This window comes from Peromyscus californicus, unplaced genomic scaffold (assembly GCF_007827085.1).
Source record: "Peromyscus californicus insignis strain IS unplaced genomic scaffold, ASM782708v3 Scaffold_5__1_contigs__length_169319896, whole genome shotgun sequence".
Lineage (NCBI taxonomy): Eukaryota > Metazoa > Chordata > Mammalia > Rodentia > Cricetidae > Peromyscus > Peromyscus californicus.
In genome coordinates, this window is record NW_026294573.1 from 39,447,125 (window position 1) to 39,467,713 (window position 20,589).

Consider the following 20,589-nt stretch of genomic DNA (forward strand, 5'->3'; position numbering starts at 1 on the left):
ATTGGAACCATCAGACTCTGGGGCCCTGAGTCAAACATCTGTCTTGGGACTCCAGTAACAATGAGACTCTGGATGTTATTTTTATGTAGGCTTTATATTAGTTATCTGCATACAGGGATGTGATAGAAAATGAAGTCCCTTTGCATAGCCTTGGTGCAGGGAGGAGGGGCTTGGACCTGCCTCAACTGAATGTACCAGGCTCTGCTGATTCCCCATGGGAGACCTTGCCTTGGAGGAGGTGGGAATGGGGGGTGGGTTGGGGGAAAGGCTGGGGAGTATGAGGAGGGAGAACAGGGTAATCTGAGGTTGATATATAAAATGAATAGAAAATCTCTTAATAAAAAAATTAAAAAGAAATTAAATGAAATAAAAAAATGAAGTCAACAGTAATTTTAATGCTTTGGTTGTCAGAAACTGAAAATATAAAATGCTACTTCAAAGCACTAAATTAAGCAAGCTTTGGAGCAACCATGAGTTTAGTTCTTGATATGGTTATTTTACAATATTTATTAGAATTTTGGGTTGACTTACAAATGTTCAGATGAATGCAGAAGGGGGAGGAGACACACCTCAAGGAAGAGTGAGAGTTCTGGTGTTACTTAAAGCCATGAGATCAAAGGAAGTCAGAAGAGAGTAAGGCCTCAAAAGCTATGCCTTGGAAACTTGGATGTCAATATGCCAGCTAGTTTTTGTTGCCTTGACACAAACTAGACTCATCTGGGAAGAAGAACCCCAATTGAGGAATTCCATCCATCCGATTAGACTTAGGCCATGTGTGTGACATTTTCTTGATTGATGGTTGATGTGGTAGGACCCAGGGCCCTGGGGGTGGGTGGTACCATCCTTGGCAGGTGGTCCTGAGCTGTATAAGAAAGAAAGCTGAGAAAACAATATTGCTCTGTGGTCTCTACTTCAGTTCCTGCTTCCAAGTTCCTACTTTAAGCTCCTGTTCAGGCTTCCTTGATGAAACACTAAGATGTAGAAGTGTAATCCAAAGAGCCTCTTCCTCTACTCCATTTTGTTTATGAACATGATTTTTTATTACAGTGACAGAAAAGCAAACTACAATGGTCAAGACTATAATGTGAGAAAATAAATAAGTCAAAGAAAGTAAGAGACAACAACCTAAGTGATGAGTAAGGCCAAGAGAAAGTATGGCCTTGAGAACCAAATCAAGGAAGAAGTGATACATAAGTATGTGTGACAATGGCTGTTACTGAAGAACAAACACACATTTTACCTGATAGGATGATACATATGCTCTCTTCTTGGTGAGTTAGACGGTTTTGAAGATAGCAAGTGACATTCCTGTGGGAACTGGCTTTGATAAGAAGGGCTATAGTCATGTTGAACAGTTTGTTTATATCCTGTGAATGGGATTTTGATGTTGCTGAAATGACCTCTCCTTTGCTGTCTCTCCATTCCATATGAGGCAGTGGAAACAAACCTCCTGCATGACACTCCAACATCACACCTTTGGTATTAGGGGGATGCATAAGAATCTGTATGTCTGAGCTTGTGGCTAGTTGAAAACAACAGAGGCAAATAATATTTTAGAAGAGGAAACAGGGGAAAAGTAAAAACTCTTTTCAGTTTTAATTCCAGTTTCAAAAGATAAAATAGTCAAAACTCTACAGGACTCAGGTTGCCATAAGAATCTCATGATGCTGGACTGTGGTGGCACGGGCCTTTAATCCCAGACTTGGGAGGCAAGTGGATCCCAGTGAGTTTGAGGATAGCCTGGTATAAAGAGCTAGTTCCAGGACAGCCAGGGATGTCACACAGGGAAACCTTGTCTTGAAAAAACAAACAAAAACAAAAACTAAAAAAAAAAGCTCATGAAAATGGCAAGAGCCAGATGGAAAGGCTATAATACACAGTCAGCAATCTATCCAAACTAAGTCAGCTGAGGAAATGCCTGTTTCATTTGTTTACTCATTTATTTAAAATAATTTTTCATTACTTACTAAGTCTAAGCAATTAATCTAGGCCTTTGGATTATGATGAGCAGAAGTCAAGATTTTGACCCTCATAGAATTTATATTTTTTTCCTATTATCACTGTCACTAATTATTTGTGAGCCACTGTAAATTAATTCATAAAAATGAATTTCATTATAAACACAACTGTGGAACTTTAGTTGAAACTTTGCCTATTTCCATTTCTATTATTATAAAATAAGTTTCATATGAAACATGCAATACATTAATAGTATGAAAAGTATATATTAATTTAGAGAATGTGTTCATATTTTATTTGCATGTTAATAAATAAAGTTTGCCTGGAGATCAGAGGACATAGCCAGCCATAAACAAAAGTCAGGTGGTGGTAGCACACATTCTTAATCAGATATTACATGGCAGGCAGAGTCTCTGTGCATTCAAGGACACAGCCATGCTTGGTGACACACGCCTTTAATCCCAGTACCAACTGTAGAGACCTGGAGGTCTGTACAGACAGGCAGTGATGAGGAAGTGAGGTGGCTGGGCTAAGAGTCAATGAGAAGGCAGAACAGCAAGGCAATAAAAGCGCAGGTTAGACAGGAAGAAGCTGGTTCTCTTGGGAAGCTATGGCGACAAGGTGAGTAAGGTTAGTTGGTGTCTCTCACTATTTCTCTGATCTCTACGGCTTTCACCCCTGTATTTGTCTTGTGTTTCTTATTTATTTAATAAGACTGTTCAGAAATTCATCTACAGAGAAAATGAGCATATCTGAAACTTTCAGAGTATTTTCTGAGACATAAAACTTGTCTAATGGATAGGCAAAGAAAGAATGAATACAGATTTAAAGCTTTGTACCAAAAGTGCCCTGCCTTGTAAAATGTTCCTGTAATAACAAAAATATTATGTATCTGTGCTAATACAGTAGCTGTTTGCCCCATAAGACTACCAAAAATGGCAATGAGATGCATTGTATAGCTCTGCTCTAGACTATAGAGTTGGATGTTGCATGACATCCAATAAAGACTCATCTGGATCTAGAGTCCTACATGTATGTGCACACATTCATGGATTTTTTTCATTTTCCTTAAAACCTTCTACATTTCCTCCACTTATTTTTCATCCAGAATAATTCAGAGTGAGGAAAGTACATTAAATGCCGTATAGTTACCTATACTTCATATATAGTATTATATCTCAGGATAATGATGATTATAGTTAAATCTTTTGAAAAAGGTTTAGGAAAATTAATCAGGTACTAAGTAGTCACTGAATTGCTTTGGAGAGAAATGGAAATAAATATCATCAGGAAAAATGTTTTTCTTCTTTTATTTCAAATCTTTCATTCAATATATTTTGATTATGTTTATCTTCTTCCCCCCACCTCCCATATCCTTTCCACCTCCCAGCCACCCAACTTTCTAGTAAGAAGTATATATTTAAAATTCAGTTCATTTGGAAAATTACTATAGTGTTGTCATAAATATTTGAAAGCATAGCAAAACAACCTAAAAGAAATCTAATGATGTGTTAGAAATCTAACAATGCATGTAGATATAACAAGAAAGTATTAACTGATAGAACCAGTTGTGCACTCTACCAATTTTCATTTTTGGTCTTCATGACATTTAATTAAAAAACTAAATGCATAGAATTCAGCTTGCTAATCAAACCATACAATTAGAGTTTAACAGTAAGAATTTTCCGACCAGTCAGTCTTAGATAGGCTTTGAATCATGGGTACACACAACAGATTCAGAGGAATCCATGCTTACCTGTGACCTTGACCTCTGTAATGTGCTCTTCATAGAATTCACCATCTTTGAAGAAGCAGTGGTACAGTCCATCATCATCAACTGTCACTTTAAAAATCCTGAGGATCACTTTCCCTTCTCCAATGGCATCTTTCAGGAGTTCAGTCCGCTCCACATACTTAGAGATAGTTTCTCCATGCAGGTCTTTACCATCCCTGTACAGGTACACGGGCTGGGTATAGCGGTTCCTGAACCAGCGGATCTCCATGTGCTGTGCATGTTGTGGTGGGGACAATTGACAGCTGAGTTCAAGGGTTCCACCCAATGGAGCCAAGACTGGCCCCTCTGAGCCAATCACTGTGAATTGTTCTGTGAAGGACAATAATAATCCAAAGAAAAGAGTGTGAAGTAGTAAACATGTTCACACCTTTTGTTAAAGTCATTCTCTCTGTTTTCCTTGTTCTATCTTCTGCCCCCTCAAGCATACACACATACTTGACTTAAGATCACTTTGTTTATCCTGAAGGTATTTTAATTACTAATTACACAATTGATACAGAAGCAGAAAGTGTTACTACAAATTGTTAGAGAAGATTTTTAAGGACCTACTGGAGGTGTTGAGCCACTTCAAAGACAGGCTGGATTGAAAGCAAATCAAGGCAATGTGCAAGACTAGGTCAGGGAAAATGGTAATATGAGTAGGCTGTGTCATGTACTGGAGACTGCTGAACTGAGGCTCCAGGGACATTAGACAATCCACAGCCTGTGTGTCTTGTGATACATGCACAAGGTTTGTAGATGAGAGTGTGGCAGGCACTGCTGCCCACTTATGTTAAATCCTCCACCTTTTGTGTGATACAGATGAGAAGGCTGCCACCTCCGTTGATCTGATATGTTCAATAACAGGCCTGCATTTTATGATATAGTCTTTTTTTTTTTTTTTGGTTTTTCGAGACAGGGTTTCTCTGTGTAGCTTTGCGCCTTTCCTGGATCTCGCTCTGTAGACCAGGCTGGCCTCAAACTCACAAAGATCTGCCTGGCTCTGCCTCCCAAGTGCTTGGATTAAAGGTGTGTGCCACCACTGCCCAGCTTATGATATAGTCTTGATATGCTCATGTGCCCAGGTGTTCGTCATCTACTTTGATAGCTTCATTAGTTTTAGTTTTATTTTCTTTACTTGTTTGATTAAGTTATTTGTAATTTTATTCCTCAAGAGTCATACTGGGTTGGTGATGATGTTTTACTTTCACAAATGTATACAGTTATTTTGACTTAGCATGTGAACTCAAAATGTAACAAACTTCTGCACTGTGAAATGGAGTCACTCAGGGCAATACTCAGCCTGAAAGCTACTGTTCCACAAGATGTAAAGTGGAGCAGGGCATAGCCTGAGCTCTACAGTAAATATATGAATATTAGCTCAATATTGTCTCATTGGAATACTGTGAATTCAAACAACAATAAGCTATCAACCTATTATTAGAATAGCTGAAATCCAAAACTTTGGCAGCACAAAATGATGGCAAAAGATGAGAATAATAGGATTATTGTGTATTGTTGGGAGCAATGCAGAATGATTCAGACTCTATGGAAGACTGTTTAGCACTCTCTATCAGTGCTAAATGTGGGCTTACCATACTTTGTTTCCATAGGCATGGTTCTAGATGTAGTTCAAATGAGTTGAAAAGTATGTCAATATTGAAATTTATACACAAATGTTAGTAATATCTTTATTCCCAGTTTCTAAAAATTGGAAGCAATCAAAATGTCCTTCAATAAGTGAGTGAAGAAACCAACTCTGATATATTCATTCAATGAAATATTATTAATTAATAAAAGAACTGGTGCTGTTTATTCTGTTTCTATTGTGTCAAACAATTTGAAGAGTATTGGTATTAGCGCTTCTTTGAAATTCTGGTAGAATTTGGCACTGAAACCATCTGGTCTAGGGCTTTTTTTGGTTGGCCTCGAACTCACAGAGAACTGCCTGGCTCTGCCTTCTGAGTGCTGGGATTAAAGGCATGCGCCACCAACACCCAGCCCCAAAATACTTCTGCATGGATCTTGAAAGGACAATTTTCAGCTATATATGGAAATACAAAAACCCAGGATAGCTAAAATACTCTTGAATATTAAAAGAACTGCTGGAAGCATCATCACTCTCCATCTGAAATTGTACTACAGAGCTACATTAATAAAAACAGCATGGTATCTGAACAAAACAGACACATTTATCACTGAAATCAAATTGAAGTCCCAAACAAAAGTAGTCCACACAACTATGGACACCTACTTTCTGAAATAGGAATCATAAATACACACTGGAAGAAAAGAGCATCTTTAACAAATGATGCTATTCAAACTGGATGGCTACATGTAAAGAAATATAAATAAATCCATACTTATCACTCAAAACTTAACTCCAAATGGATCAAGGATCTCAACATAAGTCTAGATATACTGAATCTGATAGAAGAGAAAGTGAAGAATAATCTTGAACTCATTAGCACAGGTGAAAACCTTCAGAACCAAACACCTTCAGCATAGGGATTAAGAACAACAATTAATAAATGGGACCTCAAAAAACTGATAAGATTTTACAAAGCAAAGAACACTATAATTTGGACAAGGATTTTTACCAATTACCCATTTGATAGAGGGCTAATATCTAAAATATATAAAAAATTAAAATCTAGACATCAAGAAAACAAATAACCCAATGGAAAATGGAATAGAGATCCAAACAAAGAATTCTCAACGAGGAGAATCAAATGGCTGTGAAACACTTAAAGACATGTTCAACACCCTTTGCCAGGGAAATGCAAATCAAAACCACTTTCAGATTTCATCTTATACCCTTCAATTTCACTTGTCAATAAAAAAATGAAAGCTTATGCTGTTTAGGATGTGATGTAAGAGTCGCAAACATCCATTGATAGTGGGAGTTCAAAATTACACAGTCATGAGAGAAATCACTGAGGTAGATTCTCTGGAAGCTGAGAATAGCTCTACCTGATGATCTAGCTAGTCTACTCTTGAGCATATACCCAAAGGATGCTTTGTACTAATTCAGAGACACTTACTCAATCATGTTAATTTCAGCTCTATTTGTAATATTCAGAAATTAGAAACAATATATATGTTTTTCAATGAATGAATAGATAAAGAAAATGTTTTACACCTATAGGATGGAATATTATTACTCAGCTATTAAAAAATATGAAATGAAATTCACAGGTAAATGAATGGAGCTAGAAAAAAATGATTTTGAGAGGTAATCCAGACCCATAAAGACAAGCATGGTATGTATTCACTTTTATGTGGATGCCACCTTTTACTTCTTCAATACAAAACCTCCAATCATATATCCACAGAGGTTAGGTATAGAGTAAGGTGTTAGGAAAGGGATGGACCTCCTTTAAAGGGAAAATAATTTATGTAGCTATGTATGGACAGGGGATGTAATGGGAAAATCAAAAGGAGAAGGAAAATGAAGAGAGGGCCCTGGAGCAGCTAAAACTAAGGCTGATTTGAGGGGTCACATGGAAACCAAATACAGTAGTGGAATACTAATTGCTATATATATATATATATATATATATATATATATATATATATATGAAGGTAATCCACATAAAATTGCCAAGTAATGGGGGAGACAAAGCCACAACTGGATATCTCTCATTGCCAAATGAAACTTTCAGTGTCAAGAATGAGTCTAATCAGTATGGAAACCAAGTAAATGTGCATCATTGAGATTTTATCACTAGACAATGAGTTTTTGATACAACATTCTACATCTTACATATCATTTACTGTCTAAGTCTTTTCTTTTAGATGTCTTCAAGTAACCTGTATTCATTTGTGCTTTGCATAGATGTCTCTATAAAGTCAAAACTCTCATTATCCTAGCCCATTTCCCCTTCCCTCATCTTTCTCCCTATTGTATTCTTGACTCAGATGGATTTTAATATGTATCTGGAGCCTATACCTATTCCTCAGTGTAAAGTGATATGTAAGTCCTGTACATTCAGTACAAATGTGGAGTTCTCAAGGCAAGTGCTCTATCTCTTTCATTGCACTTTCTTCCTGGAAGCTGAAACAAACCCAAGGAAAGACTATTCGCTGATTAGACAAAATTATTTGCTCCTCTAAGCTGGATACACTTGTGACTGTCCTCATGTCATTGCTACATTCAAACTTTAGGGACAATGATTTCAATACCCTGTCCTTTGTGCTGTACCTTGATGTTGGGGGCATACTTGACATTGCTAAGACTCATAAGGGCAAGTGAGAGTCATACCTGAACTCAGTGCTACCATCTGAAGAAGGTACAAGAAAACACAGTGTGTGACAAGAAGTACTCCCAATGCTCCCATGACACCTGTGATGAGACACAAGTTATTGACCAGTGAAAACACAAGCAAGTAGTTGCAGAAATCAAATTCATCCATACTTTTCTACAAAACTGACTTCTAAGTACAGTTACCATTAGGCCTCAATTTTCATCAATGAATAACTTTATTATAGTCATTTACCTCATGAAATTTATCAACCTGATATTTGTATTTGCTAAATCTGGCAGTTCTAGTTTTAGGAACATTTCATGTAATGGCTAGATCCATTTAGATGTTTTTTCCACATTAGAGAATTACATTCTCTCAGGTCTGATATTTGTCTTCTGATTGTAGAAACTGTATTACATCACTTTTCTCTTCAGACAAGGTTATAGAACTGCCAAACAGCTAAGTCTCAAAGGTCTTGTAGTGCAACTGTCTCTCACATTCAGCTATGTTGAATTATGTGAAAAGTTATGAAACATGTTTACCTTTATAATTATGAGAATAATTATGTTGGTGTTTTAGAAGGTGAAATGACTTTCTTTCTTGCACTTATTATTATGAATTTTATTCTTATGGAGAACTCAAAATGAGAGACTTATTTGTGGGGACTTATGGTTAGTAAAGAGTTAAGGTGCAAAAGAAATTGTCATATTAAAATGAGAAGGACTTTTACTAGGTACTTAGTATTTTGACCTTTGATCCAGCAGCCAAATATGGTAGAGTTTTATTTCTATCATACACACATCAGGATATATACTAGGGTTATAGAGAAATAAGAAATTGAATGTAAAGATAAATAACTCTATCTTATACCTTCATCTGATATGTTCTTTATTTTAAGAATATCAAAATGTTTATGATATATCCTTCTTGAATTTTGAATGAACAAAATAAAACACTTTCATGTATATATATATATATATATATATATATATATATATATATCATATATCAAATAGGTTATACCATCTTCTTATAAAAATTATTTCATTTTCTTGTGTGTGTGTTATCTGCATATATGTATGGACCACTTACATCCTGGTCCCCATGGAAGTCAGAAGAGGTTGTTGGATCTCCTGGAATTGGAGATAAACGCAGTTGTGAACTGTCATACGGATGGCAGAACTAAATCAGGGTCCTCTCCAGAGCAAAAAGTACTTTTGATTACTCAGTCATCTTTCCATCCCTTTTCTCTTATATTTTATACATAATGGATGTCATTATGACATTTTCATACATATATATACTTTGTACTCCCCTCCATTGTCCTCTCTTGTGTCCTCACATTCCTGCTAATCTTCCTCTTTCCAACTACTTTCCCTTATACTTTCATGTGTTTTTGATTTGTTTGAAAATAATTTGAGTAATTAGGATATTTTACAGGACCATGGTAAAGGTTTGTTTACTGGAACATGGATCACCAGTGGCTACACCACTGAAAAAGTTTATCTTCCCCCACCCCAGAAATTATTAACTTCCTATAAAGCCTCAGAGTGGGATGAGGTCTTGTAAATTTCTCATGTTTTCACAGTGGCAAACAGTGGCACTAACCCTGTGCAAGTATTGTGCAGGTAAATAACAGTTGCTGTGAATTAACATGTTTCCAAGGAAAATTTAATATTTTACTTAGAAATCACAATTTTGGGCATTTTGGTGTCTAATTTCTTGAGGTTTTTTTTATATATTCTGGATATCAGCCTTCTGTCAGATGTGGGGTTGGTGAAGATCTTTTCCCATTCTGTAGACTGTCATTTGGTCTTATTTACCATGTCCTTTGCTCTACAAAAGCTTCTCAGTTTCAAGAGGTCCCATTTATTAATTGTTGCTCTCAGTGTCTGTGCTACTGGTGTTATATTTAGGAAGGGATCTCTGGTGCCAATGCATTCAAAACTACTTCCTACTTTCTCTTCTATCAGGTTCAGAGTAACTGGATTTATGCTGAAGTCTTTGATCCATTTGGACTTAAGTTTTGTGCATGGTGACAGATATGGATCTATTTGCAGCCTTCTACATGTTGATATCCAGTTATGCCAGCACCATTTGTTGAAGATGCTTTCTTTTTTCCATTGTACAGTTTTGGCTTCTTTGTCAAAAATTATATGTTCATAGGTGTGTGGATTAATGTCAGGGTCTTCAATTTGATTCCATTGGTCCACATGTCGGTTTTTATGTCAGTACCAAGCTGTTTTGATTACTGTAGCTCTATAGTAGAGCTTGAAACCAGGCATCATTTTGCCTCCAGAGGTTGTTTTATTGTACAGGATTCTTTTGGCTATCCTGGGTTTTTTGCTTTTCCATATGAAGTTGAGTATTATTCTTTCCAGGTCTGTGAAGAATTGTGTTGGTATTTTAATGGGGATTGCATTGAATCTGAAGATTGCTTTTGGTAAGATCGCCATTTTTACTATGTTAATCCTGCCTATCCATGAGCATAGGAGATCTTTCCATTTTCTGACATCTTCTTCAATTTCTTTTTCCAGGGACTTAAATTCTTGTCATACAGGTCCTTAAGAAATGGGCTATAGAGCTAAACAGAATTCTCAACAGAAGAAGCTCAAATGGCTGAAAGACATTTAAGGAATTGCTCAACATCCCTAATCATCAGGGAAATGCAAATCAAAATGACTCTGAGATACCACCTTACACCTGTCAGAATGGCTAAGATCAAAAACACTGAAGACATCTTATGCTGGAGAGGGTGTGGAGCAAGGGGAACTCTCCTCCACTGCTGGTGGGAATGCAAGCTTGTACAGCCACTTTGGAAATCAATATGGCACTTTCTTAGAAATTTGGGAATCAATCTTCCACCAAGACCCAGCTATACCACTCTTGGGTATATTCCCAAGGAATGCTCAATCATACCACAAGGGCACATGCTCAACTATGTTCATAGCAGCATTATTTGTAAGAGTCAGAACCTGGAAACAACCTAGATGCCCTTCAGCTGAAGAATGGATAAATAAAATGTGATATATATACACAATTGAGTACTACTCAGCAGAGAAAAACAATGACATCATGAGGTTTTCAGGCAAACGGATGGGTCTAGAAAAAAATGATCCTGAGTGAGGTAACCCCAGACTCAAAAAGACAAATGTGGTACATAAACTCATAGGTGGATACTAGATGTAAAACAAAGGATGGCTAGACTGCTACTCACAACTCCAGGGAGGCTACCTAGTAAAGAGGACCCTAAGAAAGATACAGGGTTCACCCAACTATAGAGAAATGGATGAGATCTACATGAGAAAACTGGACATGAGGGCGGGTGATGAAGGGCAAGGGTCAGGGGAAAGAGAGCTTAGGGGAGTGGGAGATCCCAGCTGGATCAAGAACAGAGAGGGAGAACAAGGAAAAAGAGACTATGATAAATGAAGACCCCATGGGACTAGGAAGAAGCAAAGTGCTAGAGAGGTCCCCAGAAATCTGCAAAGATACCTCAACAATAGACTACTGGCAATGGGTGAGAGAAAGCCTGAACTGACCTACTCTGGTTATTGGATGGCCAAACACCCTAACTGTCATGGTAGAACTCTCATCCAATGACTGATGGAAGCGGATACAGAGTTCCATGTCCAGGCCCCAGGTGGAGCTCCGGGAGTCCAATAGACCAGAAAGAGGAGGGATTGTATGAGCAAGAAACGTTCAGATCATGATTGGAAAAAGTACAGGGACAATAGCCAAACTAGTGGAAACACATGAACTATGAACCAATAGCTGAGGAGCCCCCAACTGGATCAGGCCCTCTGCATAAGTGAGACAGACAGTTGGTTAGCTTGAACTGTTTTGGAGGCCCCCAGGCAGTGGAACCAGGACCTGTCCTTAGTGTATGAGCTGGCTTTTTGGTGCCTGGGGCCTATGCTGGGACACTTTCATCAGCCTGGGTGAAGGGAGGAGGGGACTGGACCTGCCTCAGCTGAATCTACCAGGCTGGGTTGAATCCCCAAGGGTAGTCCTTGCTCTGGAGGAGATGGGAATGGGGGGTCGACTAGGGGGAGGGCAAGGAGAGTGGGAGGAGGGAAGACAGGGGAATCTGTGGCTGATATGTAAAATTAATTTAAATTACAAAATTTTAAAAAGAAATCACAATTTTAATTTTCTTTAACATTTGCTAATTGAAATATGATAACCGTACATTTCTTGTGCTGCAGTATATTTCAATATGTAAACTATTCAAGTTGGAACCTATTGCTGATCTCTTCCAGTTCTTTTAAAAACATACTGTAAATTGTTTTTATTTATTTATTTATTTATTTTGATTTTCAAGACATAGTTTCTCTCTGTAACCCTCACTGTTCTGGAACTTGCTCTGTAAACTAGGTTTGTCTTGAACTCATAGATCAGCCTGCCTCTGCTTCCCAAATGCTGGGAATAAAGGCTTGTGTCACTAGAAGCAAATTGTTTTAAACCAGAGTTTTTCTACAAGTCTATTTCTCCTAGATAATTGTGTTTTCAAACATTTTCTTAATAAAGAAAAATGAAAAAAAATCTCTCATACCTCCATTTCCTTACCCTTTCCAGATTTGAATGACAGTGATTGTGCTCTCTACAGTGATAACAACTTTTAAAAACTGTGTTTATTTGAAATAGAATTATATTACTTCCTTTTCCCCTTCCTTCCTCCAGCTGATCTCACATTACCATGCTCAAGCCAACAATCTCTATTTCTTTATTATTGTTATACACACACACACACATATATGCGTACATATATGTATATATATATATGTGTGTGTGTGTAACATTATTATATTGTAATATATAATAACCATATTATTGTAACAACATCAACAATTAAGAATATGTGTATATTTATTCATATGTGTGTGTGAAGTTTGTATATATGCAAAAATATATATCAACACAGCATGTTGAGTTATTTTTTTCCTGTGTGTATATTTTTTGTCTGTATATAGTTTCAAGTCTTACCACTCTGTCTTGAATAATCAATAAGGGGGCTTTTCACTGGGGGAGGCTAATTCTCCTTCTTCCAGGAATAATTAATTGTCTGTAGTTCCTTGTCTAGGTGTGGGACTCCTGGAAAATTTCCCCTTTCCTATGTTAGTATGTCCATTAACTTACTTGTTCCAATCCTGTTTATGTAGCTACTTCTAGGAAATCAACTTTTAAATTTCCATGTATGACTGAGAACATGAAATATTTGTCTTTTTGTCCTGGCCTATTTAGAAATTGAGTTTTTAAAGATAAGTTGTGATAACTCAACAAGGCCATCTCACATATTCTATCCCTTTCTGACTTTGTTTATTATAACTAGGTACAAAAGAGTCATTATTCTGGTTGAGAAGAATATGCGATGGGCACAGATGTCATTTTTATGTGGCTGAGAAATAAGAGCCATAGAAATATATTTTCTTTAGCCCTCACCAAACCACACTCCAGAAACTGATCTCAGTATCCACCAAGATTTAATGTTACAGAGTCATTTTCAATTGATTCATAAATAAAATTTGGGAGATTTTTTCCCTCGAAGGCACTAACTCTTCATTTTTCTAAACCCCATGATTTGCTAATCCTTAAATATATTTCTGTCTAAGTCTTTGGAATATGTTTCTAGAGGGACAGTGTTCCTCCCATGAGGCACAAGGAAGAAGAAAAAATAGAAGAGAAATTATCTGTGAAGATAGAACCATATCCCAAAAGCTTACTAAATCCCCTTGCTTACCTGAGCCTGACGATCCCAAGTCAGTTCTCTGAAAGCTGTCAGTTGACTTGTGTGAGTTTTTGGTAGTGCTCCAGCAGTTTTCCTGAAGCCACCAAGCATTCCAGAGTTAGATGGATAACAGGTAAAACAACTACCAACACCCCCTCTCCTAACCTGAAAGTCTGGTCCCATGATTCTGCAAGCCTGATACTTAGGTATCTTTTCCAGGGAAGTTCCTATGGGACCGGTTTATCAAGTATGAATGAAATCTTTGTATGCTTTGAAATGCTCAGTAACAGCATCTGGTATTACTCAAGTAATTGCAAGACTCACCTCACCTAGGGAAAAAATAAAACAAAACCTGATCCATACTTGTCATATACTGAGTGTCAAATGAAAAGCTATGTTGAATGTATTTTGAATGCTGGACATAGTAAGGAGAGGGAGTTGTAGAAGCACAAGTAAATGGCTTGAAGTTCAGATGGAGCATTCCATGAAGCCTCATTCAGTTAACAAGAAATGACAATAATCTTGAAGCAAAACAACCAGTTAGTCCAAATAAGCAAAGAAGCCCAGTAGTTTTTCAGGTTGACAGAGCAACTCTTGAAGACACAAAAGAGAGTAGTCAATTCAAAATACTCCCAGTAATTTGCAGTAGCTGCTGGGAGAAAGAATTGTGAGGAACAATGAGAGATGAGCTTCAGGGAGAAATAAGGGAAGTTATGAAACTTTAGGAAACATATATGATATCTATTTAAGTGTATGTGTGTATATGTACAGTCAAGTCTTTTAATATATAGATGCATGTATTAATGTATAGCATAGATAACAAACTTATATAAGTATAGACTAGCTAGAAATGTACATATGTTTGCAAAATATTGCAGATATTTATACATGTATGCACACATACAAATAAAAGTATATTTCAGTGAATGTGTAAATCTATCTCCACAAATGTCATATAAGTATGTGTACATTTATCATGCATGTGTAAGTGACAATAAAGGTACACATCTAAATTTTAAATTTATTTAACTTATATAAATTTAAATTATATATATTAATTTAGTTATTTGAGATTTTTGTATGAAGTAGTTTTGATCATGTTCATGCCTGAATCTTCCCAGATACATTGCCCTTCCTACCAATTAACTTTGTGTTATTTATTTAAAAAATAAACAACATTTTCATTGCTGTGATAAAACACCAGGACCAAAAGCAACATGGAGGAGAAAGAGTTTATTTCAGTTACAATTCAGGTCACACTCCAGTCATGATAGAAACAAAAGCAGGAACTCAGTGCAGGAAGCCGTAGGCAGGAATTAAAGCAGAAGCCTTGGAGGGAAAACTGCTTCCTGCCTTGATCCTTATGGCTTGTTCAGCTGGATTTCTGAAACCATCCAGAGTGTTCTGGATTCTCTCACATCAGTAATTAATCAAGACAATACTGCACAGTCATGCCTACATGACTACTATGAATACTATGAATACATTTTTCTCAGCTAGGATTCCCTCTTCCCTGATATGCCTTGGTTTCCATTAAGTTTGCAAGATCTAACCAATACACCCATCAAGACCAATTTGTGCTGCTCAAATATTTTTGGAAGTACAGTCTTCCACCAAAGTATGGTTGGCTTACCAGGGACTACACTGTTAGAGAAAACTCCCTCTCCCTCTCCCAGCCTTATCAATTGTCATTGATTCCTCAAGTATGGGGGACAATTTCATACCAAACTTCTTTCTCCATGCAGGGATTTGGTCTGTCTTGAACTTGAATAGGTTCTGTACATGCTGTTGTGACCACTGTGAGTTCACATGTGCAACTGTCCTGCTGTGTCCAGAAGACACTGTTTCCTTGTGTTAATGTAACATCTCTGGCTCTTGTACTCCTTCATTTCTTCAACAATGATCCCCTGCTTTGAGAGGAGGGTGAATGATTTAGATACCTCATTTAAGGTGGAGCATTCCTCAGTCTTATTCTCTACACCTTCACCAGTTGAGGATCTCTGTGTTAATCACTATCTACTGCAAATAGAAACTTCTATCTGAGGGTTGAGATAAGCACTGATTGGCTATAGATGTAGATCATCAAGAGTCAGTTTGGCACTGTGGCATTTATCAGGATAATAGCAGTAGATTTTCTTCTAGGGAATGAGGCCTATCCAGCTGAAAGTCCTAACCCAGTAATGGTGCTATTTATGGGATTCCACCAAACTGGAAAATCTAAAATAAATGGATGGATGGGAGGGAGAGTACAGGGGAGGTGGTGAGGGATGGGAAAAAGAGGGTTTGAGATGGCTGAGTTGGAACAGAGGTGGAAAGGGAGAGCAATGAAAGAGATATCTTGACAGAATGAGTCATTATGGGGTTAGGGAGAAACTTGGTGCTAGGGAATCCCCAGGAACCCACAAGGATGACCCCAGCAAAGACTCCTAGCAGTGGTGGAGAGGGTGCCTGAACTAGCCTTCCTCTGTAGTCAGATTGGTAACTACCCTAATTATCATCATAGAACCTACATCTAGTGACAGATGGAAGGAGATACAGAGACTCACAGCCAAGCATTTGGCCAAGCTCCTGGAGTTCAGCTGAAGAGAGTGAGGAGGGATTATAGGAGCAAGGGGGTACAAGATCATGATGGGGAAAATTACAGAGACAGCTGACCCCAGCTAGTGGGAGTTCACAGACTCCAGACTGACAGCTGGGGAGCCTGCATGGAACCTAATGAGGCCCTGTGAATGTGAATGACAGTTGTGCGGCTTGATCTATTGGTGGGACCCCTAGCAATGGAACCAAGACTTATCCCAGGTACGTGAACTGACATTTTAGAGCCCATTCCCTGTGGTGGGATGCCTTACTCAGTCTTGATGCAGGGGTGAAAGGCTTGGTCTTACCCCAACTTGGTATGCCAGTCTGTGTTGACTACCCAAGGGAGGCCTAACCCCCTATGAGGACTAGATAGAGGGAGGGATGGGGGATGGTGGGGGAACAGGAGAAGGAGGGGGGAAACAATGGTTGGTATGTAAAATGAAAAAAATTCTTAAATAAAAAAGTGTGCTAATCCACAAAAAAAGAGTTAAAGCAAGCTAGAATAAATAATCCAAACAGATCTTTAGCATTCAAAGAGGTAGAAGCAGTAATTAAAAATCTCTCTGTTAAAAAAAGAAATACTAGGGCTAGATAAATTCAGCACAGAATCCCATCAGGTCTCCAAAGAAGAACTAATATATTTATGACTAGCTCTCAAACTATTTTACAAACTAGAAAAGGAAGAAACATTTTCAAATTCCTTTTTTGAAGTCACTGTTAACTTGGTAACCATACCAGACAAAGATTCAACAAAGAAAAAAATGATAAGCCAATATTTTTGATGAACAGAGAGACAAAATTTGTGATACTTGCAAACTGAATTCAGGAACACATTATACAAATTATCTACCATAATTAAATACCTAATAATAGTTTTCCCTAACTTCACACATTCTCTTTCTATCTTTCTCTCTGTGTCCATCCCCCCTCTCTGTCTCTTTCTTCTCTTTCTCTCATGATCACTGAGTCCATTTATATGTAAGGTATGGGAGCATAGGATGCCTCTTTGGGGTCACATTAATAAAGAAACCAGCTCTCACCAGCCACCCCACACACAGTAGCCATCAGTTGCCACAAGTTATTTAATTTAAGGTGGGACTTCAGGATCCCCCAACTCATCCATGATGAAATTTTGGCTTGCCTGATCTTGTACAGTCTTGTGTATACAGTCCCAAATGGTGTGAGTTTGTGTGTGCAATGTGCTGCATGTATGTAAAGTAGTGTTTTACTTTAATAATCCACTCACTCTGGCTCTTATTGTCTTTTTGACTCCTCTTGCATCTTGATCACTGAGTACTGGGGAGGGAAATATGATATAAATGTTCCATTTAGATCTGAGCACTTCACTGTCTCTTATTATCTTCACATTGACTGATTTTGAGTCTCTATATTAATCATCATCTGTTTCAAAAGGCAGCTTCACTGATAACTGTTGAGAAATGCATGGATTTTTATTCCACTAAAATAAAATCTTAAAGAAGTTTATGAATTTCTAAATGTAATAATCTACGAAAGATGGATAGAGATGATATAAACAATTTAAAAACACATAAAAACCATGGGATAGAAGCAGAGACTTAAAATCTCTGACCTGAAAAAATAGAAAAGAAATTGCTAAGTTTCTGGATACATATGACCTACCAATGTTACATCATAGGAGTAAATAATTTAAACTGGTTTATAACCACCAATAAGATAGAAGAAGTAATTAAAGATGCCCAAATTGAACATATATGTACACACACACACACACACACACACACACACACACACACACACACACACACATATATATACACAAAACCTGGGGCCCAAAGGACTGAACACAGAATTCTACCAGAGTTTCATAGAACTGCCTGACATCAATATACCTCTAATTATTGTATAAAATAGGAAAGAGAACTTCATAATTCTTCTATGAAGCCATTATTGCCTTAATACCCAAATGAGAGAAACATCCAGCCAAAAAGAGAATTATAGATCAATCTCCCTCATGAACACTAACAAAAATTCTCAATGAAGTATCTGTACTCTGAGGTCAAGAACACATAAAAAATGGTCCACCATGAACAGGTCTGCTTTATTCCAGAAATGCAGGGTAGGTTCAATATTTGTAAATCTAGAAATATAACCCAACACATACACAGACTAAATAGATAGAAACCAAATGATCATCCCATTAGATGCAGAAAAAAACCTTGAACAAAATGAAACATTCTCTCATGATAAAAGTCCTGGAGAACCTAGAGATACAGAGACATAGCTTAACATAATAAGCATATACATATATACATAAGGCACTATACAACATAAAGGCACTATACAACAAGCTCACAGCCAATATCACACTAAAAGAGAAACACTTGATACATTTACACTAAAATCAGAAACAAGACAAGGATGTCCATGCTCATAAATTCTGTTGAACAAAGACCTTGAAGTATTAGCTGCAACAATAAGATAAAAAAGGAGACAAAGTTGATAAAATTATAAAAGAATTCAAAGAATACTTAAATCTACCCATAAAAGATACTAAAGACATATTAGAAATATCCCAAAGCTGAAGAAAATTTTACCAGTGTAGCAGAGCACAAAATTAACACCAAAAATGTATCATCCTGGTGTACCAATACCAAACATACTAAGACAGAAATTAGGCAAACAATAGTTACAAATGATGTCATGGAATATATTCAACTAAAGAAAGTAGAATGCTTTTAAAATTAAAAACTGAAGGCACTGAAGAAAGAAATTGAAGAAAATGAAAAAAAAAATCTCCCATGTTCATAGATTGGTAGGACCAATATTGTGAAAATGGCCAACTTACCAAAAGCAATGTATTCATTCAGTACAATCCTTATAAAAATTCCAATGTAATTCTTCATAGAAATTGAAAAAATATATCAAAATTCTGATGGAAACACAAAAGACCAAGGATAGCAAAAAGCATCTTGAATAAAAACATTGTTGGAGATATTACCATCCCTGATTTCAAGTTATACAACAGAGATACAGTAATAAAAATGGTCTGGTACAGAAACAAAAACAAAAATATTGATAACTGAATAGAATTAAAGGCCCAGGAATTGGGTCACAATCCCTTTGGCTTTTAACAGAGATCAAAAATATGCATTGGAGAAATGATAGCATCTTTATAACAAATGGAGCTGGTAAATTTGGATATCTACATGTAGAATAATGAAACAAGAATTCTTGTCTCTCACCCTGCACAAAACTCAGGTCCAAAAGAATCAAAGACTTCAAATTTATGACCTGATACTCTGTATTCAAAAGAGGAGAAAGTGGTAGTATATTTCAATTTGTAGGCACAGGAAAGGACTTTCTGAATAGGACCTCTATAACTCAGGCATGAAGACCAATGATGACTGATAAATGGGACCTCATAAAGCTGTTTTTGGGTTTTTCTTCTGTTGTTTGAAACAGGGTTTGTTTGCATTTCCTTGACTTTCCTAGAACTAGCTCTGTAGACCAAACTCAAACTCATAGAGTTCTGCCTGCCTTTGTAGGCCTCTTGCTCAGATTAATGGTGTGTGCCACCACTCCCCAGATAGTTAGGGTTTCTATAGTTATGAAGAGACACCATAATCATGGAAAACCTTATAAAGAAAAACATTTAACTGGGGTTGGCTTACAGGTTCAGAGGTTTAATCCATCATCACCATGGTGAGAAGCATGACACTACACATGCAGAAATGGTGCTGGAGAGGTAGCTGAGAGTTCTACTTCTGGATCAGCAGGCAGAGGGAAGAGGGAGAGAAATATCAGCCCCATAATTGGACTTAAGGACCACTCAAAATAAGAGAGAATTCATGCCTGGTACTATAAACATAGCCAAATATCTGTATCTGGTGATTTCAATGACCCTAGAGAAGAACTGCTGCTTTCCAAAACCACTATAATCTCTGTGCTGTACATACTAATCCTCATTCCCACAGATGAATGTGATCCTTACCAGTCATCAAAGAAGCTTCCTTTTGTAGCACATGACTAATGTAAAGATCCAAAACTGGTCAAAATGTAAGAATACATGACTGTGAGTTGCCCAGAAAGAGAATAAGAGTCAAAGAACAAAGACACCTGCTGTTAGAATGTTTTTCTATACATGATGGGGAAGCTGCATCCATAAAATAAAATATAACTGCCTAAACAAGACCCACATGTCAATGAGGATATGGAAAATTCCACAGGCTCTCATGTTAGATTAACTGCTACAGGCAATCAATGGCTACTTAGATAAACAAAACAAATGATAGTAATCATTAGTGTAGATGTGGTAAAAG

General features: G+C 37.1%; 1 protein-coding gene across 1 annotated transcript in view; it reads right to left on the reverse strand.

Annotated features, from left to right (window-relative positions):
• The window catches only part of LOC128096967 (selection and upkeep of intraepithelial T-cells protein 2-like), a 67,725-nt gene extending 59,652 nt beyond the window's left edge, over positions 1-8,073 (reverse strand). The window contains exons 1-3 of the mRNA XM_052717184.1: positions 7,998-8,073; positions 3,716-4,063; positions 1,241-1,522 (exon numbers count right to left, since the gene is read on the reverse strand). Of these exons, the coding sequence (XP_052573144.1) occupies positions 1,241-1,522; positions 3,716-4,063; positions 7,998-8,073 (706 nt within the window). The remainder of the gene's footprint in view (positions 1-1,240; positions 1,523-3,715; positions 4,064-7,997) is intronic.
• Positions 8,074-20,589: the final 12,516 nt, after the last annotated feature.